General features: G+C 37.0%; 1 protein-coding gene across 1 annotated transcript in view; it reads right to left on the bottom strand.

The window, feature by feature from the left end:
* The window catches only part of LOC134838996 (gamma-aminobutyric acid receptor subunit pi-like), a gene marked incomplete in the record, with an annotated part of 106,408 nt that overhangs the window by 40,413 nt on the left and 39,073 nt on the right, over window positions 1–26,922 (bottom strand). The window contains 1 exon segment of the mRNA XM_063854371.1: window positions 5,159–5,229. Within this exon segment, the coding sequence (XP_063710441.1) occupies window positions 5,159–5,229 (71 nt within the window).

Here is a 26,922-nt window from a genome sequence, read left to right as displayed (position 1 = left end):
AGATAGCCTTCGATAGACTACGGAAAGAACTTATTACGGCCCCAGTTCTGGAATTTCCTGACTATACGGGAACCTTCATATTGGACACGGGTGCGAGCAATACCAGCTTGGGCGCTGTACTCTCGAACGTCATCAACGGGGAGGAGAGACCACTTGTGTACGCTAGCAGGGTACTATCAAAAACAGAAACGAATTACTCAACGACAAAAAGAGAAGCCTTGGCTGTGGTGCAAGCGGTGAAATGGTTCAAACCCTACATCTGGGGGGTAAAATTTGTCCTTCGCACCGACCACTCCAGCCTTCAATGGCTCTTTAGGCAGAAGGAATCCGATGGAATGACCTTCCGAATGCAACAGCAACTTCAAGAGTTTGACTTCAATGTAGTCCACAGAGCTGGGGCTAAACATGGAAATGCGGATGGCCTTTCCAGGATGCTAGAAGAAGGGCCCGACTGGATGCCAGGGGAGAAGGAGAAGGCATTCGGGTCTTGCCCAGAGCCTATGTCTCTCGAATTGGCCTTACAGAAAGCAAAGCAGCACCAAGTCGAAACTGTCACAATGATCAGCGAGACCCAGGAAGAGGACGAGGAAGAAATGATTACCTGGGAACGGACGCCCTCTGAAATATCGACTCTGCAAAGAGAGGATGACGCGATGTCTCAAGTGTTCTATTGGGCGGAGTCGGGAGGCGACGCGGGTGATATGCCATCTCTGGGGACAAACCTCATTCCCAAAGAGCAGGCGATACAGTACGGACCCGAGGCCCTAGCTTACTGGTCTAGATGGAACGAACTAAGTATCCGAGGGGGGATGCTTTATAAAAAATGGTTCCCAAGGGATGACTTGCGTCCGGTATTGCAGACAGTTGTTCCTGCAACCGGGCGGAAGGAGATCCTCAACCAGCTGCACTCCTCGCAGATTAGCGGCGGACACTTTGCAGTTGAAAAGACCCTCGCTCGAATTCGTCAACGGTTCTGGTGGCCCACTATGAGGACAGACGTGGAGAAGAAGATACAATGGTGCCTCACTTGTGCAGCGCGGAGCACAGGAGGAAAAAAGAGGGTCGCTGGGCTTGTCCCGTTTAAAGTGGGGATCCGATTCAATACAATGGCGGCGGACATCCTAGGGCCCGTGACGTTGGCAGCAAAGTCTCGTGCGAAGCACATCTTAGTGATGACGGACTTGTTCACGAAGTATGCAATTGCCGTCCCACTTGTATCCACGGATTCGGCAGAGGTGGCCCGGGAGATAGTCGAGAACTGGGTACTCAAGTTTGGGGCACCTAACATTCTGCATACCGATCAAGGGAAGAACTTTGGGAGTAATCTCATCCTCGAAATGTGCCGACTGCTGGGGATCGATAAATCCCGCACTTCCCCGTACCACCTCCAAGGCAATGGACAGGTAGAACGTCATAATAGGGTAATCGCGGATGTCATTTCAAAGTACTGCGCGGACAACCCCCGGACATGGGATACAGTATTGCCCTACTTGAATTTCGTCTATAATACTACCGTCCACCGAACAACCGGTGCGACCCCTTTCAATCTAGTACATGGACAGGAATGCCAGTACCCAATCGACCTGTTCTACCCAAAACCCTACGACGAAGTTCCGACACAGGATGGGTTTGTAGAATGGCTCGACGAGCAATTCCGAGACGCCCATAGCAGCGCTCGAGAGCTACTGGGAACTAATCAGCGACGCCAGAAGGATCAATATCGGAAAAGAGTTCATGGAGAACCGTACGCGACGGGAGACAAAGTGTGGGTTTGGGCGAAAGAGAAGATAAAGTCGAAGAAGTTCTTCCTACCATGGGATGGGCCCTATGTGGTCTTGGCCAAAGTCTCTGAAGTGAATTACAAGGTGGCCAAACCCTCCACCCCCGCAAAGACCCGGTATTTGCATTTTAACATGTTGAAGCCGTATGTAGAGGAGAACACGCAATCCAACGAGGCTTCCCACCCTAAGCGTCCGACCCCTTCACGGTCGGTCAGATTCTTTGACGACCCCCCTGAAATTAGAAACGACGAGTTGGAAATGGCTATTGGGGAGACCCACGAGTTAAGACCATTGAGGTTACCTGCCTCACGACTACCTCCGAATGACCGGTTGAACGACAAACCCCTAGAGAGCCCTAACCCAATAGAGGATCCGAACCAAAACGAAGCCGAAGTAGTGGAGACTTACGACGCAGCCGCGAACTGGAGACCAGAAGGGAAGACGATCATCTGAACGCTCCAGCGGACCAGGAACTCGCTCCGCTAGAACCTAACGAGTCCTTGGAGTTGAGGGGAGAGCACGAGGCAGAGGGCGAGGGCCGACCTAGTCGTAGACGGCGACCTCCTGTTCGCTTTGGGATTGATGAGTTCGAGCGGGGCTAACTCCAACACCAATCAGACAAACACTATTAAAACTTTCTTTCCCCGTTATACTTATTAGCTAGATAAATTAGGTTGTAGAAAAAAAAATTTAAAAATAGGGCACTCAAAAAAAAAAACATCTTTAATCAAATTAATGGTTATACTTTAATGGTTATAGGCTTTCCATATAATGCTCATTGTATTCGGTGCTACTATACTAGGGTGTGACCCCACCTCATGGATATCATTATTTCGTTTCAAACATTCATATCTATCTAAATGGATGAGGTTGGATCACACCGTGAGGAGTAACTTGATAGCAGTCATGTCCCCGAGTCAGATCAGCTGACCCCTCATTCATGATATAATCATACGTGCTTTTATTTGACGGGGACTGACTAGAGGTTTGCGATCACACGATACAATTTAGTGAGGGTCATTAAACACTTAATCAGGTTAATTTAGCGCAAGCTCAGGCTAATTCTTAGTATACAAGACTTTCGTGACCAGGCTTGCAGGTTAACCGACGAACATGACAGATTACAATCTTAAGTAAAGGCAACCGATTGATTGACGGGCCGTCGTGTCACCTCGATACGAACATCTGAACAGGTGAAGATAAGGGAAAAAGAGAACCACGAAGGCTGAAACCGTGCATTGTTACTACCAAAATTCAGTCGTTAAGAAACCTTCGAATTTTAATAAATTCTCTAAATTACAAAAGAAAAAAAAAGTCGCTAAAATGACAATTGTGTGGAGATCCTTCATCCTCCGAGCCTTCTTCACCATCCTAGACTACCAGGAAGAAGATGAGTATATAACTCTTTCACTGAAGAGTGGTGCCTCCCTGCACCTATTGGCATACACCGCCTCCTGGCATGAGTTCCGGTTGTTTCTGCGAAGGCAGGGTGCCCCACGGCCTTTCCGACACTACCCTAGAGTCGAAGAGACGGTGCCGGATGTGAGCACAGCTCTCTGGAAGTTCAATCCGGGGGAGCCCGACCTGGAGAGTTGCTCAACTGCGGGCCAATTTCATGTACATGAGCCAGCGCGGGACACGGCAACTGACACTTGCTCGACCGAGGGTCAACCGCCTTCGGAGAAGTCTGGGCGGGAGAGATTTCTCAGTTGGGAGAGTGATGAGGACTCTGCAAGCACCCACTCAATTTCCCTCTCCGACATAGCAAGGGCTAGGAGGAGGAGGCCGAGTGATAGGCCCAAAATTAGGGACCTCTTTGACGAAATCAGACATACCATTGGCGAGGAAGAATATCGGGCGCTCCAGGCCCAATGGGGAGAAGGGAATTGGTCAGACGAATATGACGAATCCTCAACCAATTCGGGGGCCGAAAGTTAGGAGAGGACAGTTTATAAACTCTCGCTAATAACCAAGGAATTTATAAAGGAAGGAACTGATTAAACTTATATCTCAAACTTAAACTTAACTATAGCTTATACCTAAATAAAGTATAGATTGTATATAGTCAGTAATTCAGTATTTAATGAAGAAAAAAAAGGGGAAGAGAAAAACCTAACATTATTCGGGAGAATAATAGACTAGAAGGGAAGACTGTATAATTGGTAATTCTAGCAAATTTTCGACTTAGCGTATTTTCTGCGCATTTTATCCTAACATGATAGTGAAAATATTAGTAAATTTGGTTCAAAATTGGGTTATGGTTAGTTTATTGGGGTCGTATGACTTTGTTGCTTGGGTCAAGATTTGACACCGAAGTCAGATGTTATTTAAGTAAGTAGCGAAGGGGGGATTTAATTGATAAGAATCATACGACTTCGGTACTTACCCGATTTACGATGCCAACCGCAGGGGGATGTATTTACAAAACGTGAACAAGTCGATAAAAAACCCGGACTTGGGACCCGTCAGCTTTGACAGGGGGAGTAGGTAAAAGGGAAAAACCATAGGGGGCAGTTGTGATTAAGGGGATGACAGCACCGATATGAAGTGGCGTGACATTAACAAAAACGGAGCACAAATAGAGATAAGAAGAAGTGGAGGTTAGAGATCGGATTTTAAAAGAGAACGAGTTAACGAGCGTAAGATTCAGTAGGTCCCAGTTGTGGTCGCTATCTGAACTCATCTGTTAATTGTTTCACAGCGAGTGAAGTAAGAACGTAAGTCGAAGTGCCTTGTGGAAAATTAGTTAGAGCAGAAGTTAGTACAAGTCAGAGAGCTTAGTCGACACGTGTACTGACCGAGTACGTAGAGAAGAAATTGTTAAGTGTGTACAGATCGCAAACCATTCTGTTGTATATTACTAAATTATATGCTGGCCGAATTAGTAGGCCCTTTGTATTCATTCAGACTTATACATATATTGAATTCATTTGAGAGAAAGGAATTCGTTATACGCGACTTCAAGCGAGATATAGCAAGCAAGAGCATCACTGACTAAGGGGGAGCAATAGAATAGAGTAGAGGACAACTCACCACTAAAAATAACCCTTTCGGGATTGTCGTTAATACCGAGCCTTAGTGCCCCCCTGCTTTAGCACGGTAAAAGGGATAGCTTCGCAAGACTGTGTGTGAAAATCCTAAAGACGACACAGCTGCAAAATTTTGCCTAGCTGCAAAATATATTTTTGCAGCGAGGCAAAAATATATTTAAAAATATCAGCCTTATAAGAAATACATCAGTGGTTCGAAGCCCCTCAGGGTCTATGCCAGTTTACTATGGCGGCAGTGGATTAGAGTGGCTATAGTGTGTAGCATTAGTGAAATTGTGTGGATAGCATGGACAGTTGTGATGGATGATGATGAATTTGATGACTCACCTCCGTATTGTGGTCGGAGTCTGCGGTCGTAATTGGCCAGCAGTTTGCTCAGAATGTCTGACACTGGATGTCTGAAACACACACATAGCATACAACACAATGTGTGAGCAGTTGAGTTAAGAATGAACAGTTGGCTCATTATGAAGATGGGTGGTACAATTAAACAAATGCAGCTAACGGCATAAACTTAAAGTCATGAAACTGTTTCTCTCAAAGCCTCAAACTCATTGTCATTTTCATAGTCCTTATCAGCCAATGACTAAAAAAACAGAGTCAAACCGATATAACAACAGACCTGAAAACTTGCCCACAGGATTGGGGCGGGGCGGGTGAATAACCGGGAATTCATCACCCAAAGTGCCGACCCACCCCTTGCCCTTCTTGTACTGTCTGGTCATATCCATTTTTGGGCAAACAATTTCAAAGCATTTAAGTTCACCATTAAATAAAAAATTTGAAAATTTAAGAAAAGAAATTTATGAAACGCTTTGATAACAACTATTCTTGGATTGAAAAACATTTTATTAGAAGTTCTAGAAGTGCCCTAATTTAGAGACCTTAAAATTCATATGCACTTTGGAGCACCTTAATTTTTGATTTTACATGCGAGAGGGCATTATTACAAAAGGATGTTAATTGATGTTCACTCTCGCATGTTTAGTTTTTAACATTTTATGGAAACAAGCTGTCACACTTCTATGCTTTCAACGTTTTCAACCCTCCCATATCTCGGATGGCAAATAAATCTACTAATATCAAAAATGGCTGTAGGTTTTTACAAGCATATTCCTGTCTTTTTGTCCAACTTTCCAGCCAAAAGTTCGTCAGAGTTGATCACACACTCGAGAATAATTAATTGTGTATAATTTTGAATAATCAGATCTGAAAGTTTCATTTAATTACAAACAAGGATAGCTAAGTGCTGAGTAAAGTAGGACAGAAAGTTACGACCGCACTGATTTATGAATTTAAAAAAATCAAGTACGTATAGAAATAAGACGGTATAGAAACAAGTTCGTATCAGTTCCCTGAATGTTCCGACTGCCCTTTAATTGGTCTAGATTTTTTAACTTAATTAAATATTGGCAAAACTATTAATTTTAGGCTGATAATATCAACTTTTAAGTATTAAAACTTCAGTCATGTATGGAAATAAAAAGACCAACAAGACCTGTATATTCCGACTGCTTTTTAAGGTCTATGGAGCACTAACAACATGAAAAAAGAAAAAAAGTACAAAAAAAATGAAACTAATAAAAAAAATTAGATCTTTTGTGAAATCATCCCCCCACACGCCATATAAAATACATATGATAGGTTTCGCTCTTAGTACCAAATCAACTATGCCAAATTGGCTTCCTTCAACCAGTTTGGAACGATTTTCAAGACGGATGAAATCTCCATTTATTGCGCCGCGTTAATGGTCCCAAATTGGCTAAAATGGCAAACTTCAAACCCCCATAACTTTGCAAAAAATGATTTTAAAAAAAAATCTTTTTGAATGATATAAAAAAGTCCGTCAAAAATGGCTAGTTAAAAAGTCGAAATTTGTCCGAGGAAAGAAAACTCACACAAGCGCAAATATTCCGTTACTTTCGTTACGAAAGTCTGAACAAGACTGCTTGTATCAAGGCGAAGCCCTGAGTGTTCCGACTGCCTATTAAGGTTTATGGAGCAGTAATAACATTACAAAATTGAAAGTAATAAAACAAAATGAAAATTTGTTTTTCTAAAATTTGAAATTTTTTTAATCAAAATCATCCCCCCACACGCCATATAAAGTACAAAAGGATAGATTCCGCTACTTGTAACAAATCAATTATGGCAAATAAACTTCGTTAAACCAATTTGGAACGACTTCTAAGACGGATTAACTCTCCGCTTACGCGTTAATAGCGCGAAATATATCGCGCGTTAATTGTCCCAAATTGGCAAAAATGGCAATCTTTAAACCCCCATAATTTTACGAAAAATGATCACAGGTGAAATTTCTTTTCAAATTTGAGCTCAGGACAACAATACCTTTCCAATGATATAAAAAAATTCCGTCAAAAATGGCTAGTTAAAAAGTCGAAATTTGTCTGAAGAAAAAAAAACCCACCCCGAGCACAAATATTCCGTTACATTCGTATCGAAAGTCGGAACAACAATTAGCTTTTTGCGTCAAGTCATTTTGGAACGATTATGTAGCGCGGGATATAAAACGAGCAGCTTAGAAAAGCAAAATCGTGGCGGTCTGTCTTAGTTTAGTTAGACAGACTGATGCTATAGTGGTGTGCACACTGAGCTGGGCGACGAGTATCAAGAAATAGATCACCTTAAGGAGTCCAAAGTTTTGTGAAATGGATCTGAAAAAATTCCTCGAGCGTATATATTCCCTTTTTTTGAAATTTTAGAAAAAAATATTGAAATTTTTTTCTAAATTTTTGTATGTTTTTTCTAGTCAAAAACAACTGACGTAAATGCAAAACTGCAAGGGTGAGAATTATTATCGATTAAACAATCTTGAAATTTTAGGGCTAAACTAATGTTAAAAATGTTGTGGGAGGCCAGCTTCTCATCAACTTTGGTGGAATTTAGTCCAAAAATTGAAATTATTCACATCACTTTTCTCGAAACCTCGATAACTTTTTTATGTGTGTAAAATCGCGATCACAACCAAAAAATTTTATGATACCATTTATTAGGTAATCAAAATGGACTAGAAAAAACGGCATATGGCATAGTTCTTTCCAGTCATTTTCAAATACTGACTGGAAATTTTCTTATTTTAAAGTTTCAGCACCATGGCTGCACATAGAATTGGGTATCATTTAGCAATAAAGACCAAGTAGTGGCTATGCTTTAAGTACTTTGAACCAAACTAAGTGTTTTCAAGTCGCTACAACAGAATAGTCGCAGAAGGATTAGCTTTGAAATGCGGTACAAATTTTTCTAATGATTAGAAACTGATAGCGTCAATTTATGAAAAAACATGTGTTATACACATAGCATGCTTCGTATTTTTCATACACAAGTTTTTGTTCCAAATAACAATTCATAATGTAATATTCAAAATCGCAAGGGTTCTTGATGCTCCTGGTCATGCCAAGCATTGCAAGATTTTTTTTGGCAAATCGAATAAAATTGAAAACCAAATAGAGAAATCGCAGCCAATAGAGAATAAAAAAAAATTCCAATAAACCGGGGTCAATTTAGGACAACTTAGGTGCGATATATTTTCTTCTAGAACGCATCAGCGGCAGAAAAATCCGGCTCAGAAGTCATTCCAAAATGAATTGAACAAAATATTCGTTCTAATTCTTATGTTACTATGGGCAAAACATATCACTTTGTATTTATATAGCGTATGGGGGATGATGTTCAAAGAAACACTATAAAAAGTCATAACAAAAAATTGTGAAAACTTTTTTTGTTAAACTTTCACATTTTGAAAAGTTCACGATTCCATAGACGTTAAAGTCAGTCTAAGCATTCAGCGTTCTGCCTTGATAAAAGCAAAATGGTTTTTTTTGAATGCAACGGGTGAGCAGCGGATACGCACGCAAAAATGCACCAGCAATTTCAGTGAGGCACCATGAGTGTTTCAACTGATTCATTTACAGATGGTGAGTATTGTTGTTTTTTGAAGTGATATATTTTTAAGACCTGTTCGACTGTTTAGCTAACAATTTTCTGATAATTTTTTCCACGATTCTGAGTACTTTGATATACTGAACATACATTTAGAAAATCAAGCTGCGTTTGATTAATTTTTAGTTTTGAGGGTTTGAAAATGACTTTTTTTCAATTTGGTATAATTAATGCTCACGAAATTCAAAAACTTTGTTCTCTTGTATTTTGAAGATTTGCGACTGTAGAAAAGGCTACGTTGACATTTCTTAGCCACTTCGGAGTTTCTTTTTAATACGAGCAGTTTTATAGTACTTGGCGTTGCGGGGGATTTTTGAGGAAAAAACTTAGAAATCTTGTCCGATTTTTGCATTAGTAAAATCACTTGGTTTAGTTGATAGGATAGTGGGAACTTTTGAGGTTTTCCTCAAGAATTTTTATATATCCTAAGAAGGATGATACTTGTTAAAGCTCTTGGAAAGCTCTTGAGAGGGTCATTTACTTGACTGGTCAACCGAGAAAGCGAGCGTTGACTTAAGCGATCCAGTAAAAAGCTATACATGCTATATTTGTCAAAAATGGAAAACAATCCATTGTTAATTATTTTAGAACAAAAAAGGACAAGAGACCATGAAGAGACAAGCATGCTCATGTAGTTTTTCACGGCACGCTTCATAGAACAAGCTGAACACATTTTTGCCGTTTTAGTCAGAAAAACTGAACAAATCACTGTTGTTCAATAAAAAGCAGTCAATCAACATGAAGTTTAAAAGTCAACCAGAAAAAGTCACGGTAAACAATTTTTTTTTCAGTCGATATTCCGTCTTCAATTTTGTCTTTTGGGGCGCCAAAGTCAAGACAGCGGGCATAATTGAAGACGAGGGCAAACATTAAGTGGGGAAAGTCTCCTTTGCTGTAAAATATTTACGATTTTCAGATTGAAATTTGAGGGAATATTATGTGAGCGGGTGACTGTGTAAACAAGAACAAATCAGACGTTTGCATTTGGTGGGATTTTAAGGCGATATGTTTTATTTAGTACATGCATGTACACTATTAGAAGTATCCTGGATCTTCTAATAACAACCGAGTGTGGTGTATCGAACTGCTTAAATATGTTTATTTTTTTTTGTTTTTTTAAAATGTGTACAACTAAAGCAACGCAATGTAGACTGAAAAGATGCAATGAACACATTGGACGACGTGTATCGTCTCTTCTCATATTTTTGTTTGAAAGCATTTTTACCAAATAAACTTTGTTAAAAAACGGTAGTGTAGCATAATACTTATAATTAATTTATGTCGCACAAAATTACAAAGTGTTTAGAATTAAAATGGCATTCTTTTGGACAAACATGTTTTATTAAAAAGGGGAGGAGCTGATTTGCTCCTTAGTGGCATCTGGCGCGCACTTCCGGCATTGCTTATGAAATGGAACTTACAAATACTCTAATCGAAGCCACACAGTCGTGTTGGCTATGGCTACTAATACTAGCCTAGTGTGAAAAACCTGTAGTTGCCCGGATTCACTTCACTTCCGCTAATGAAAAATTGCAACCCAGTTTGAAGAAAGGTTCACGGATAATTCCAAGCTGTCGCAAAGATCAAAAACTACTGTACAATTTTACTCAGCGATGAATAAGCACTGGAAATTATTTTTTTAGCGCTGAATTGCAAAATACATTTTGCATCAATTCTGAGGGTTAGGGTAATTTTTCTCATGCGCGGATTAAGGAGTTTCGAGAGAGAGAAAGAGAGAATGGGACGGAATTTTCAAATCGAAATTTTGTTGACTTAAAAATTTAAGTCAATCATATTGATTTTCCGAGTTATACGAAAAAACATAAGGTAGCACTTTTTGAAAACTTTTGACCAAAAAAAGCGTTTTTTTTTCGGCGGCGGACATTCTGCTCTCAAAAATATATACATTGGCACCCACTGCATCTTTATATTGACACCCTGAGTATAAATTGGCACCCTGATGGGGGTGAAGGAGCACTCCCCCTGAATCTACAACTAACATTCTCAAAAAATCGGTTTTTAAAATATTGCAAATTGGTTTATTTCTTAAAGGTGTAAACTCCTACTAAACTCCTAAGCAATGTATTTAAGTTAAAAATTTAAGTCAATCATATTGATTTTCCGAGTTATACGAAACAACATAAGGTAGCACTTTTTGAAAACTTTTGACCAAAAAAAGCGTTTTTTTTTCGGCGGCGGACATTCTGCTCTCAAAAATATATACAATGGCACCCACTGCATCTTTATATTGACATCCTGAGTTTAAATTGGCACCCTGATGGGGGTGAAGGAGCACTCCCCCTGAATCTACAACTAACATTCTCAAAAAATCGGTTTTTAAAATATTGCAAATTGGTTTATTTCTTAAAGGTGTAAACTCCTACTAAACTCCTAAGCAATGTATTTAAGTTAAAAATTTAAGTCAATCATATTGATTTTCCGAGTTATACGAAACAACATAAGGTAGCACTTTTTGAAAACTTTTGACCAAAAAAAGCGTTTTTTTTCGGCGGCGGACATTCTGCTCTCAAAAATATATACAATGGCACCCACTGCATCTTTATATTGACATCCTGAGTTTAAATTGGCACCCTGATGGGGGTGAAGGAGCACTCCCCCTGAATCTACAACTAACATTCTCAAAAAATCGGTTTTTAAAATATTGCAAATTGGTTTATTTCTTAAAGGTGTAAACTCCTACTAAACTCCTAAGCAATGTATTTAAGTTAAAAATTTAAGTCAATCATATTGATTTTCCGAGTTATACGAAACAACATAAGGTAGCACTTTTTGAAAACTTTTGACCAAAAAAAGCGTTTTTTTTCGGCGGCGGACATTCTGCTCTCAAAAATATATACAATGGCACCCACTGCATCTTTATATTGACATCCTGAGTTTAAATTGGCACCCTGATGGGGGTGAAGGAGCACTCCCCCTGAATCTACAACTAACATTCTCAAAAAATCGGTTTTTAAAATATTGCAAATTGGTTTATTTCTTAAAGGTGTAAACTCCTACTAAACTCCTAAGCAATGTATTTAAGTTAAAAATTTAAGTCAATCATATTGATTTTCCGAGTTATACGAAACAACATAAGGTAGCACTTTTTGAAAACTTTTGACCAAAAAAAGCGTTTTTTTTTCGGCGGCGGACATTCTGCTCTCAAAAATATATACAATGGCACCCACTGCATCTTTATATTGACATCCTGAGTTTAAATTGGCACCCTGATGGGGGTGAAGGAGCACTCCCCCTGAATCTACAACTAACATTCTCAAAAAATCGGTTTTTAAAATATTGCAAATTGGTTTATTTCTTAAAGGTGTAAACTCCTACTAAACTCCTAAGCAATGTATTTAAGTTAAAAATTTAAGTCAATCATATTGATTTTCCGAGTTATACGAAACAACATAAGGTAGCAGTTTTTGAAAACTTTTGACCAAAAAAAGCGTTTTTTTTTCGGCGGCGGACATTCTGCTCTCAAAAATATATACATTGGCACCCACTGCATCTTTATATTGACACCCTGAGTATAAATTGGCACCCTGATGGGGGTGAAGGAGCACTCCCCCTGAATCTACAACTAACTTTCTCAAAAAATCGGTTTTTAAAATATTGCAAATTGGTTTATTCCTTAAAGGTGTAAACTCCTTCTAAACTCCTAAGCCATTATTTCGAAAAATGAAGGCTGCTGTCACTGTCTGAAGACATGTTGATTTCACTAGAAAAAAGTGTATCTTAGACACCACTAATTTTTTCTTGCAAAAATTTTAATAAATTAAATACGAAAAAATTTCATTGATGATTTATAAGTATGCATTTTGCGCAAAAATGTGAATTTACATTTAATAGATTAAATCAACAGAAACTTCTTTCGTGTTAGTCATTTCGAGAATGCAAATCTTGTGAAAAACTTACAAGATTTTTGCAAAATTTATACTGAGTTGAACACTTAAAAATTTCATTGATGATTTATAAGTAGGCATTTCGCGCATACCCGTGAACATGCAATTCAAACAATTGAATCAACGGAAATCTCTTTGGCGTTGGTCATTTTGAGAATGCTAATCTTGTAGGGTAAATAACAAGATTTTTGCAAGAGTTATTTAAAGATAAACACAAAAAAATTGATTGATGATTTCTAAGTATGCATTTCGCGCAAACATGTGAATTTGCAATTCAAAAGAATGAATCCACGGGAATCTCTCTGGCGTAGGTCATTTTGAGAATCCAAAACCTGAAAGAAATTTACAAGATTTTGTAAGAGTTTTATTAAATTAAACACGAAAAAAATCATTGATGATTTATAAGTATGCATTTCGCGCAAACATGTGAATTTGCAACTCAAAAGGTTGAATCAACGGGAATCTTTTTCGCGTTTTTCATTTTGAGAATTCAAATCTTGAGAGAAATTTACAAGATTTTGCAAGAGTTATTTAAAGTTAAAAACAAAAAAATTGATTGATGATTTATAAGTATGCATTTTTCGCAAACAAGTGAATATGCGTATCAAAAGATTAAATCAACGGGAATCTCTTTGGCATTGGTCATTTTGAGAATCCAAAACCTGAGAGAAATTTACAAGATTTGTAAGAGTTTTGTTAAATTAAACACAAAAAATCTTCATTGATGACTTATAAGTATGCATTTCGCGCAAACATGTGAATTTGCAATTCAAAAGATTGAATCAACGGGAATTTCTTTCGCGTTGGTTGCTTTGAGAATCCAAATCTTGAGAAAAACTTACAAGATTTTGAAAGAGTTTTATTAAATTAAACACGTAAAAATTTCATTGATGATTTATAAGAATGCTTTTTGTGCAAACATGGGAATTTGCAAATTTTTACTTTTTGTGACATTTAAAAAAAAAGTTTTTTAGCGAAAAAATTTCTGATTAGCTACACAATTTTTTTTGAACCTTAAATCTATCTTCCTTTTTAGGTTTTTTTTCAGACATGATGCGCATACCTTTGAGAACATAGTTTTGCATGCGTTCAAGCTTTTTTGGTATGTTTTCTTCGCCTTTGGGGAAAGAAAATCAGGTAATTGCTGATGTCAGATTTTGCAAAGTATCTGCTAAACTAGCAAAAATTTTGAAAAGCACTGAACTTAAAAAGTTTTGAAAAGCACTGCAGCCTAAATAATGAAAAAAAGTTGGGTGTATAATGCAAAATCTTGCTTATTTCTTTCTAATGGAAGACAAGAAGAAAGCGGAATTAGATATGTTCTTGCAAAATCTCCTGCAATATATTTTGCAGGATTTGCTAATCCACTTTAAAGTTTGTCTAAGGTGCCTTCGGTACCAATATATAGTAACTTTGAGGGGAGAGCGCGCCAAGAACCTATCAGAATTTTGGTCAAAATTTTCCAGAAGTTGTTCTTATAGTTTTCCAGCCTTTAAGTGTTTTTTTTTCGAAATGTTTTTTTTTGAAACCTCTCCCCTCGATTATACCCTAGATCCACCCATGATAGGTTGTATACTCTAATAACATTTATAACATTCAATTATTTTCTTATTTAACTACGTAGTTTTTTTAACATGCAATGTTTTTCCAGAGGTTCGATGATTTAATTTGCTTAGTTAAGTGTTTACGAGGCTTGGTTATTTAGAGCGAGTTACTTAAAAAAAAACAAAACTGCTCATATCAGGGCGAAGCCCTGGATGTTCCGACTGCCTTTTGAGGTTTCATGAGCAGTGATAACAAAAAAAATTAAATATAATAAAACAAAATGAAATTTTTTTTCTCTAAAATTTGAAAATTTTTATGAAAATCATCCCTCCACACGCCATATAAAGTTCAAAAGGATAAATTTCGCTCCTTGTAACAAATCAATTATGGCAAAAAAGCTTCTGTCAACCAATTTGGAACGATTTCTAAGGCGGATTAAATCTCCGCTTACGCGTTAATAGCGCGAAATATATCGCGCGTTAATTGTCCCTAATTGGCCAAAATGGCCAAAATGGCCAAAATGGCAATTTTTAAACTCTTGTAACTCTACGAAAAATGATACAGGTGAAACATTTTTCAAATTTGAGCTCAGGACAACAATACCTTTTGAATTATAAAAAAAAATTCTGTCAAAAATGGCTAGTTAAAAAATCGAAATTTGTCTGAAGAAAAAAAAACCCACCCGAGCACAAATATTCCGTAACTTTCGTATCGAAAGTCGGAACAATTAGGTGCAATAATTACATGACAATAAAAAAATTAGCAAAAACAAGGCGAATCAAATGAGTAGCACAAAGACGTGATTGTAGTCCAAATTTACTGGCATATGGTTTTGGCTGTCGCGCATCAATGAAGCACCACGTGCTTGGGAAAGACATTTTGGTGTGTTCCGGTTCCAGAAGTGCTGTTTTGGCACTGTTATTTTGTTTATATCGCCTCTACTTTCACCGTTTTTGTAGCGCCAAGCACTTGTTATCTTTTTTCAAAGCTGCGAAACTTGAAAAAAGTTTTCTCGCTGTCTCTATGATTTGTTTGGATAGTAAGAGTGCAAAAAGTCAGCACAAAAGGGGTGGTTCACAACTACAAAGTGAATATTAAATAACTCAAGCTGCGTCAATATTTCATTTACAAACTAGATGGAGAGAATTGAGATCAAAACAATGCTTTTATTGACATCGGCGAAGAGTTTCGACAGATGGATTTCAACTAGGAAGTATCCAGAAAATGTTCAGCCATTTCACCATGTACGGAAAAGGCTAAGAGGCCATTTTATGTTTGAAAAATCAGGACTGAGTTTATATTTGGTCAGCTGAAGGAAGTCATCGTGAAAATGAGACCAAATTAGTAACCGCGCCATTGCTCACAAGAGGTGCGGAACGAGCAGCGCCAGTTACAAGTATGCCTAGAAACATTTCACACCATCGCAGTGCAACTGCATCCAAAAACATCAAAGTAGTCGCAATGGTCAGGAAAGAATAATTAAGTTGAACAATATTGCTCGTATATCAGGTTAAAGCCCTGATTGATCCCAATGCCCTTGAAAGAATTTTGATAAGCTTTAATTTGTGCTCTGTCAATATCAAATATGAGGCGAGTCGTATAAGAAACAAGGCTGCTCGTATCACTGTTCCGACTGCCTTTTGAGGTCTATGAAAAAGTGTTCGTTTTTATAAAAAATTCATGAAGATTAAAAAAAATTGGAAATTCAAAAATGTAGGTTAAAATTTGGACAACCATCCACCAGACGCTACCCGATTTGACTTCAACATAAAAAACTTCTTTCATACAATTTTATATATGGAGTCTATGAAAAACACGCTTATCAAACAATTACCAAAGAAGGAAATTGTATGATGGACATTTTTTCAATCGAAACTTTTTTTCAAATTTATCTCTTCACTGGTTTGAAACTCAAATCAAACAAAAATTGTGGCAATTTTTGTTAAATGAGAGCATTTTTGTCAGCAAAACTTTTTGACCAAAAAATGTTTATCATACAATTTTTATCCTTGAAAATTTTATGATATTCATTTTTTCCATAGAAAAAAAATGAAGTATCTCGTTTCATTCAACAATAAAAAAATTTTGCATGCAAAGTTTGATATTTTTTGTTTATAACGTACTACAGGCTGAAATCACCACGAGCAGTTTATCTGCGAGATAACAGCAATTTACATTTTAATTTTTTTATGTACGAACCCTTAAGTCAAAACACAAAACTTCAGAACAAAAGCAGATTTTTTTTCAGTTTTTTGATATAAAAAAGTTTATCATACAACTTCATGGTATTGAAAACTGCTTATCATACAATTTCATAGTAGGAACAAATTGAGCATTCTATTTTCATACAATTTTGTTAACTTGAAAATTTTGTTATTTTCTTATTTTTTTTCTTCCATCGAATAGTATGAAATTGTATGACAAGCATTTTTGTCAACCACGGGATAAAAATGATATATGTTGCATAAAGCAAGTTTATAAGTTGACTAAATAGCATGCCTAATTGTTCCGACTTTCGATACAAAGGTAACGGAATATTTGTGCTCGGGGTGGGTTTTTTTCTTCAGACAAATTTCGACTTTTTAACTAGTCATTTTTGAAGGAGTTTTTTTATATCATTCAAAAAGTATTGTTGTCTTGAGCTTAAATTTGAAAAAATATTTCACCTGTGATCATTTTTCGTAAAGTTATGGGGGTTTAAAGATTGCCATTTTGGCCAATTTGGGACAATTAACGGGCGATATATTTCGCGCTTTTAACGCGTAAGCGGAGATTTAATCTGTGTTAGAAATGGTTCCAAATTGGTTGAACGAAGCTTATTCGCCATAGTTGGTTTGTTAATAGGAGCGAAATCTATCACTTTGTACTTTAAACTGCATTTTGGGGGATGATTTTCATTAAAAAAATTTCAAATTTTAGAATTTTTTTTTGTTTTTCATGTTATTACTGCTCCATAAACGTTATAAGACAGTCGGAACATTCAGGGTTTCGCCCTGATACGAGCAGTCTTGTTTTTCTATAAGACCAAAACAACAATTCCGTGCACAAATGTTCCAAGTATTAAGTCGGACCAATAATATGAACAATTAGCTCGCCTGATTTTGATTCGGAACAATTTTGTGTGCGGAATAATAATTCGTAGCACTTTCGGCATCCGTCTTTAAATTATTGGAAGAGCATTTACGAAGGCTTGTAGCAATCAGCATAGCGCGTGGCAAACCCGCATGTAGTTTCCAGGTTCAATACCCAATCTTCAAATTAGTTTAGGAGGCTAGTCTAAATAAGAAAACTACCTCAAACCAAAGTTCTAGTGCTAAAAAAAACGTTTAATGACCCAATGGTATTAAAGGACAATTCCCAAAAAAACTTGCAAAAATAGACACGTTCAAAAGTTTAAAAAAAACTGACAACTCTCAAATTTTATTGGGTAATTAAATGAATATCTTCAGATTCCAAAAATTCAAAGCGACCTTTTTTTGCAAACCTAGAAACCAAACAAAAAACTATAATTACTGAAATCAGAAAGTTAAAACATGTCTAACTAATTAGCGTAAGATGATACCTGTCAAATGTGGGTTTGCACAATGATTTAAGAAGTCGACTTGAATATATTTACACACACATTCCACAGATATGGAGAAGTTCCGTAAAATACTTATGAGTTTTCCAAAGGGGCTTTAAAATTTTAGTTAAAGGTGGATCGCTCAAACAAAAGGCAGCAAATGGGTGATCTCTGAAACTTGATCCAAATTTTGGGAGAGCAAACACTCAAAAACTGACGTACACAAGCGAAAAAGCCAAGAAATTTAGCCGTTTTGGTCAAAATTTTTCAAAAAGTGCCTGAAAATGCTTTTTTGGCGGTTTTTTTAAAATTAAAAAACTTTCAAATTCGCAAAACACCAAATTTTTATTAGACAATTTTGTAGGCCTTCCAAATTTTCAACGTTTTTTTTGGTTGAATATTTGGTTCGATATCACTTTGAAAAATGTTCTGATTTTGATTCGGAACAATTTTGTGTGCGGAATAATAATTCGTAGCACTTTCGGCATCCGTCTTTAAATTATTGGAGGAGCATTTACGAAGGCTTGTAGCAATCAGCATAGCGCGTGGCAAACCCGCATGTAGTTTCCAGGTTCAATACCCAATCTTCAAATTAGTTTAGGAGGCTAGTCTAAATAAGAAAACTACCTCAAACCAAAGTTCTAGTGCTAAAAAAAACGTTTAATGACCCAATGGTATTAAAGGACAATTCCCAAAAAAACTTGCAAAAATAGACACGTTCAAAAGTTTAAAAAAAACTGACAACTCTCAAATTTTATTGGGTAATTAAATGAATATCTTCAGATTCCAAAAATTCAAAGCGACCTTTTTTTGCAAACCTAGAAACCAAACAAAAAACTATAATTACTGAAATCAGAAAGTTAAAACATGTCTAACTAATTAGCGTAAGATGATACCTGTCAAATGTGGGTTTGCACAATGATTTAAGAAGTCGACTTGAATATATTTACACACACATTCCACAGATATGGAGAAGTTCCGTAAAATACTTATGAGTTTTCCAAAGGGGCTTTAAAATTTTAGTTAAAGGTGGATCGCTCAAACAAAAGGCAGCAAATGGGTGATCTCTGAAACTTGATCCAAATTTTGGGAGAGCAAACACTCAAAAACTGACGTACACAAGCGAAAAAGCCAAGAAATTTAGCCGTTTTGGTCAAAATTTTTCAAAAAGTGCCTGAAAATGCTTTTTTGGCGGTTTTTTTAAAATTAAAAAACTTTCAAATTCGCAAAACACCAAATTTTTATTAGACAATTTTGTAGGCCTTCCAAATTTTCAACGTTTTTTTTGGTTGAATATTTGGTTCGATATCACTTTGAAAAATGCCCGTGCCATTCTTTTTGATCGCGCTGCAGTACTTGGCATCGCCAAGTTTCAAAATACTGACAAAAAAACGTGAATCCCAATTTCCTCCTCATTAAGCTGGTGAAATAATTATATTGATAAAACAAGAAAAAATTTAATACGTTCATACCGCTCTTTGAAACTTTGTTAGATGATTGATGTGAGACGTGAGGCGACAATTCATAACAGTAGATTGAGTTTAAAAAAATACGGATTCACGCGGAGTATTTCTCTCGTGCCGGATGTAAGCGCAGCGGAGTGAAGAGGAGCAAGCGTATTCTACTTGCCAGTGTCTTCTTACGAATTATCGCTTGTTACGAATTGTCGCCTATTACGAACTGTCGCCTGTTACGAATCGTCGCTTGTTACGAACTGTCGCCTGTTACGAATTGCCGCCCTGCCGATGTGAGACGCGCCTAGTTCACCACTTTCGAACTATCGCTTGTCGATCGATTTGCCTGTTTTTGATAAGCATGCCTTCCTTGAAAACTTGTCATTTATTTTGATTTACATTTTTTAATTATACCAATTCAACCTGTAGAATACTAGGGTGAGCTAGACAGTATCAACTTGGAGTAATTTAAACGTATTATAACAAACTGCGTACTTGTTGTGCATACAAATTTGAAATAAACTTGAGCTCTTTTTCTAGAAAAAACTTATCGTTTCCAGCTTCTTTTTGATAGTTTTGTTTTGTAAATAGTCTTACTTTTGTAATTAGTCTTAATTTTTCCTGGTCATAGAGTACCTGCTAAAGCTTTTTTCAAAAACTAAAAGAAATTTATTTTAAAAAAAATCAGCAAAAATAAACTTAACTTATAAAAGACAGTCGGCCGATTTAAAGCAATACATTGGAAACTGAAATTTAAGGGTGTAGTTTATGAGGGCGAAGTCTTGAACGTTCCAATTGCACTTTAGGATCAATTAGAAAGTTTTTTGCTTGAATAATTGACGAAATAACCGAAAAGAAATAATAGAACAATTTTTCCTTATTCTATCCCCCTACACGCTATGTATAGTTTAAGGGGTATTTTAAGTTAATAGTCTCAATTGGCCAAAATAGCTATTTTCAAACTCACATAACTTTCCAAAAACAATCACAGGAGAACCCTTTTTCAAATTTGAGCTTGAGGCATCAAATAAAAAATTCTTCCAGAAACATTCAGTTGAAAAATCGAAAATTGACTGAAAGAAAAAACCACCCGGAATATAAATATTCTGCCAGTTCTTAGAAAGTCGGAACAGTTTTTAGACGGCAAAAGCCATTTAAATGACATAGGAAATTCAAAACTAACGTAACTTTTAGATAAACAAAAAATAAAAAAACTGCTTGTATCAGGGTGAAGTCCTGAATGTTCCGACTGCCGTTTAAAGTCAATGAACTTTTTTGTCAAAAATTGATTTAGTATCGGAAAAGAATCAAACAGCAAAATACAATTAGAGCAAAATACAATTAGCTCAATTTGAAACGATTTAATTTGCGAATACGCTTAAATAGCAAAAAAAGACTATCGCGTTAAAAATAAAATTGGAAATTTTCATCCACACATATCTAAAAAAAATTACTGGTAAAATATATTTTGAAATTTGAGCTCAAGACATCAGTTTTTTTTGAGTGAAATAAGTTATTCCGACAAAATGGCTAGTTAAAAAATCAAAATTGGTCTGCAGAAAAATAACTAAGACTAGCATAAATATTTCTTCCTTTCTTCGAAGGTCGGAACACTAAAAAAACTAGAAATCTAGAACAAAAATGTGCACAATTACCAGCTGTACGTTCTGTAAGGACACTTTTACAATTTTCTGTGGTCTGCGAACCTCTAGAAAGAATAGTTGTGTGACTGTTTGCCAGAAAATACGATGAAGTTCACTGTTTTTATAATAAATTGGTTGACATCATGCTTTGGGATCTGTAGTTTGAACAACAACAACAGATTTTGAATACAAATGACTTATATGCAAAATTCCACTGGTATGGAAATGTAAATACTGTAGAACAAAGCACAATGAGCGTACGCTTAATTCTTATTGTTCCAAGTTTTGTAACGAAAACAAAACGGAATTTTCATGCTTGGGTTGGCTTTTTTCTTCAGACAAATTTAGACTTTTTAAGTAAGAACATTTGACGGTTTTTTTTATCAACCGAAAAGTATTAATGTCCTGAGCTCAAATTAAAAAAGATATTTCACCTGATATCATTTTGCATAAAGTTATGAGGGTTTAAATATTTGTCAATATGGCCAATTCGAGACAATCAATGCGCAATGTATTTCGCGCTATTGAAGCGTAAGCGGAGAGCTAATCCCTCATAGAAATCTTTCCAAAATGCCAAAATGGCAAATTGGTTGAAACATGCTACTTGTCATAACTTCTACGTTACTAGGAGCGAAATATATCACTTTGTACTTTACATGGCGTGTTGGGGGACGATTTAAAAAAAACTTTTTACTTTTTGTGTTTTTTTCTTTTTTTTTGGTCCCTCTTTGTTCTATTTTGAGGTATCTATTTTTGGCTGAATGACCCTAAATTTTTTTAAAGGCGCCGTTGGTGGCTAATTTTGAGGAGGTTGTGCGCGCTGAAAAACCGCTGTTTTTTGGTCAAAATTAAAAAAAAAAGTGCCTAAAAACTCCCTTTTTGGCCTGTTTTTTCAAAATTTGCCTGCGACGCATCAAATTTGATCAAATAGCGTCTTTATAAAAATTTGGGAGGTCTCAGAAAATCTACTTGATCGACTTAAGAAAATGTCGATGAACTTTTTGAAATTTTTTTTGAAAATCCGCCCCCCTCGAGAAAATCCTAGATCCGCCCCTGCTGGTGGTATTTTGATTTGGTATCCAGGACATTAACAGTTTTCAAATGATATTAAAAAATTCCGACAAAAAAGCTAGCAATTTTGTGTGGAGAAAAAACAGCAATACAGCTTCAAATAGTCATTACAGCTAGATAAGTACGCATAAATCAATATGTAGTCTTAAAACGCTTGCAAACGTTTACTGTCGCGCTTATAACCCACTGCTACGAAAATATTTAAGAATTTACTATAAAACTTAAAACTATTCAAAACTAACTGCTGCTCCTCGAAAATTTCGTTGGTGAAAAAATTTTCGTAATGTACAACGTCCAAATTAGCGCCATCTAAGTTTCCATAATCTGCATACAAAAGACCCCCGCCCATGCTCGGGTTTGAAGCCTGGGCAGGGATCGGCTGGCAGACACATTGGGGGGTCGAGTTGACTGTCGCATTTGAGTTCGGCCGTGGAGTTTCCTCGCTAGCACCATTTCGAGGAGTTTTGTCGGACGGTTTTCCCGATTCGCTTGTGACAACTGATGTGAGCTCAAGCAATAAATATATAAAGAGCAAGTAATAGCTGGAAGGGGTATTAGACAAGCAGCCGAAGGTAAAGATCTTCATTTAAATAAGTGGGAATAGTTGCTGTGATGTGGCAACAGATTTATGATTAAAAGCCCTTCTGAGGGGTAAAAGTAACAAAGGCAAAACTGGTGAGTTCGAAAAAAGAGGTCAAATAATTCATCCTCGTGCTTCGCGTTTTATGAGTTTTTATGGCAAAGGAGAGAAATTAAACGCAGAAAATCATCATCTACTTTTGACAGGAAAAAACTCATATTTTGGCGGTCGTTCTGAAAGTTGACAATGTTTTTTGTCTGCTTGTTGGTAATTCTAATTGACTTATGAATGTGAAACAATCATTCTCGCAGTTTGTTAGGATTCTACCTTTTGTTCCATATTGCACAATCCTTGCCAATTTTTTCATTTTGAATGCTACTTCAAAAACGCACCGAATTACACGCAGTACCATTAAGCCTGTAGCATGCGGGAAAAATAAGTGAAGCCGCTTTTTAATACTATCAAGATATACAACTGTTATTAAAGTATCTTAAATTGATTTTTCCATAGGATCAATTTGTATGGATAAAAACTGCAGAGCAAGTGCAAAAATGAATTGGCATGTGTGAAAAATAAAAAATGAAATCAAGCTCCGTATTGGTAATTATGAAAATCTGTTGAACTTTTGACGCGCTCCTAGTTTGAATTTTTCAGCCATTCAAGCGGATAATATTTTTTCGCCTTGAAATCAAAACCTTTCCAGAATACTTTTGAACAATAAGGAAGGTTGGAAAAAACAGGGCTAGAAAGCGAGCGGCATTAAATTGCGGAAAATAGCGGAGAGCATATTGGCACAAACAACCTATGTATGTGCCACCTTAATTTGTCTACTTTGTGAAATGGAAGCTACTGGTGGAAATCTGTCTATTTTTTCAACTGAAATCCAAACTTACTTACCAACATACAAATAAATGCGAAAAAAGTTATACACTGAACCAATGTGTATTTTGTTGTAATTATTAAAGAGCAAAAGCGCATTCACTTGAGTAAAATTAATCAAAAATGTTCTGTCATAGTTGAGCGCTGTTATAAATCAATGAGTAGCTTCTTGAAATTTGAAGTAACAATTTTTAATGAATGTTCAATGATGGCAAAAATTACCTTTGATCGTTATTGAGTTTGCACAAAAAAGTCTAACTATGTTTTAATGTTTTGCATGAGAGCACAAAATAATTAAGTCATCAAATCAACTTGTTATGCCTGGCTGAAAAAAAACTAATTCAATACACCCACTACAGTTAATTTCCGTTGACCGCAAAAACAGGGTGAACCCTTACCACTTTGAAAATAAACTGGTCTACTAAGTCTCTTGTTTTCTTAAAAGCTAGAAAAAAACTATTCATCCCTGAAAAACTTGAGACAACACAGAAAACGGATCAACCGTACAATTGTTACAACGGATTTACCGTAGAATGTCCTTCCCAAGCATGTAAAACTTCTGAAGTTTAATGCCGCATGAAACATTCATTTCAAAATATTAATCATTATTTTGAATCGACAAATTTTTTGATCGATTAGATCAATTTATTTTGCCCTAAAAGTTAATTTCTGAAAAACCGGTATTTTATTCCCCCTAAATCGATTTAGGGGGGAAATTTTATGGTTGAACGCAAAAAACTATTGAAAAGCATTCAATCTATATTACTCGTTTGGGTTCATTTAGCGGTGACCGCTCGACTAGTGTTATACCCTCAGCCGTTAGGTGAGGTATAATTAAGTTGTCAAGTCTATGCTAATCGCTGACTATGAAATGAGAAATAGAAAAGACTACGATGGTAACTTAAATTCATCGGTCTATGTTTAAGTCTGGACGACGCTGACCTCGAAGCATTTGAGATACAGCGTTTCATAATAACTATTACATATGTTGTTAGGTATAGATAGATACTTATTTAATTCCAGACTTCTATATGTATTATGTAATCATTTAGGTTTATAATATGTAAACATTACCAACTGGTAGTTTTAGCACCTGATTGTACATTGTTTGTATGGAATGTTTTACTATGATATCCGTATGGATAACACTTCCCTCCTTTTAAGAAATTGAGTTCTCAATTTAAGCTTGATTTAGATCGTCCTCCTGCGAATTATCTTTGGCTTGTCCTCGCGTTTCCGCCGATTGTTGTTTATCGGTTTTAGGTATGTCAGATGATCTCTGTTGTGGGGAAGTTTGTTTTTCGTCTTCTTTCTCTCTCTGGAACGTCATTGAATTTCCTCGAATAGGACTAATCGATTGTAAGAAATTCATTGCTTCTTCAAAATCTTTACTGAAAGAGTCTTCAGTGATCTGCGGCTTGTCTAGAATATACCGCGAGCTTGTGGTTCTTGCAATTGTATTGGTCTTAGTCATATTTCGAGTGTTTTCGGGCGTATCGCTACTCATGTGGACTTCTGTACACACTATATCATCTGATGACGCCAACGATGCTGTTTGGTGTGTCGTGTCCTCATTGTATTTTGTGATTTGGTTTTTGTCATTTTTGTCATTCAGATTAGAGGTGCTAAGTTTCGTCGGTGTAATATCCTCCGTATTTGCGTGTTCGATGGTTGCTACTGTGAGTGGGGCTTCAGTGTTTGTTGAGATGTTTCCAATTGTGATGGCATTTCCGAATTTTCCGGCCAGCGTGCTTTTTCGTGATCTGGTTGATCTCCGTATTTCCGGTGATTTGGTTTCTGGTGTGGCCTTTAAGTCAATTCGTTTTGCTGCAGGTTGTTTACTTGGAGATGGAGATTTATGGTCGAGCTCGTTATCCGATGAGAGTGCAATCGATGTATCACAGTCGAATTGGATGGTTGCAGGGTCGATTCTTGCTTTCTTCTTCGGGCTAACCGTTCTGTGAGGTACTGCCTTTGCCGGGAGGCGTTGCGTGATCGATTTGCTTCTGTCCCGGGCATTCCCTTGCTGTGTTGGTGTAAATGTAGCCAATAGTTTCTGTGGACCTAGGGCTCGTCGATTCAATGTCTGCTGAATTATCTCCTGTGTTGATTTTGGTGGTGGCTTTCTAGGGCTTTTCGCTGAATTTCCTGATGTTCCTCCATGTGCCCCTGTGCTAGGTGTCTTTGTCTCTAAAATACGCGGTTTAGCTCTTGGTAGGTGTTTATACGCGACAAAATCCTTTAGTGCCGCTGGTCTACATTTTCCATAGACCCTTGGATCTGGTATGAATGCAAAACCGTCATGCCTAATTACCCTAGGTTGTTTCCCATCTTCCCGTATCCACGCAGTGTGTGGAGAGTAATTAATTATTGCGCCGTTTTCGATGATTTTGAACTGCGCCCCAAATGTTCCCGGATTTTTTGTTTTTCTGGCAATTGTCCCCGTTTTTCTAGCAATTTGTTCCAGGCGTAGTCCTGTTTTAGGATTAATGGTATGTGCTGGACCTTTAAAACGATCCTTTAGAAATATTAATGGGGCTCTTCGTAATTTTTCTTTTTCTTGTGATGTTAATAATCTTATGGGGTTACGAGTTCTTAGTTTATCAAAATCATTCGATTTTTCTTTTAGAAAGGTTTCCTGAAGTGATCTGGCTTCATAAGGCTTATTTGTCAAAGGTAGGTGCGCACCTATTGGGAATTTTTGAAGTAGCCTCCTGTCGAATTCCTCATCGCTGCTGTCTAATGTTACTGCCTCCGTGTGTGCGTCTGCGTCCGGCTGGTTCTGTGCTCTACGTTTTCCTGAGTGTGATTGTGTGTGTCGATTAGCTTCGGTAGCACTTTTATCCGCGACAGTTTGTGCTGGTGGGGCCGGGTTGAATGTTGGTTCTGGCACGTATTGGTGCTCGGGTGTGGGCTTCATTTTGTATTTCAGGTCTAGTTCATCCTCGCTGTTTAAATCCCTGTTCCACATTGATTCCGCCGACAACGCTGGTTTTGCGAGTACTTTTTCGTCTAAACATGATAATTTAGTATTTTCCCACGAAAGGTTTGACAATTTAGGCGATGTGCTGAGGTTACTTATGGGAGTATTAGCTTTTCTACCGTAGTGAGATTCAAACGGTGTAACTTTTGTAGAAGAGTTAGGTGTAATACGGAGGGTTTTTATTAATTCAGCTACGTCCGATGCTAACTTATATGGACGATTTGTTTTGTCAATTTTCATTATCGCTAGTCGTGATTTTAATGTTCGTATGAGTCTTTCGACCATGCCTATCGCTCTATGGTCGTCCACCGGTGCGAAAATCAGTTTTATATTGTGAGATTTAAAATATATACGGAACTTTTTGGCTCTGAAACCTTGTGCTTGGTCACATCTGATAGCACGGGGTACACCTTGGTTGACTATGTGATTTTGCATAAAACGGATGATTGTATCCGCTTTATTATTGGTAACAACTTTTGCGTACGGAAAGCGTGAGAAGCGATCGACAC

The sequence above is a fragment of the Symsagittifera roscoffensis genome, chromosome 2 (genome assembly GCF_963678635.1).
Source record: "Symsagittifera roscoffensis chromosome 2, txSymRosc1.1, whole genome shotgun sequence".
Taxonomy (NCBI): domain Eukaryota; kingdom Metazoa; phylum Xenacoelomorpha; order Acoela; family Convolutidae; genus Symsagittifera; species Symsagittifera roscoffensis.
Note: the sequence above shows the minus strand (reverse complement) of the source record. Positions and strands in the feature narration are given on the sequence as shown.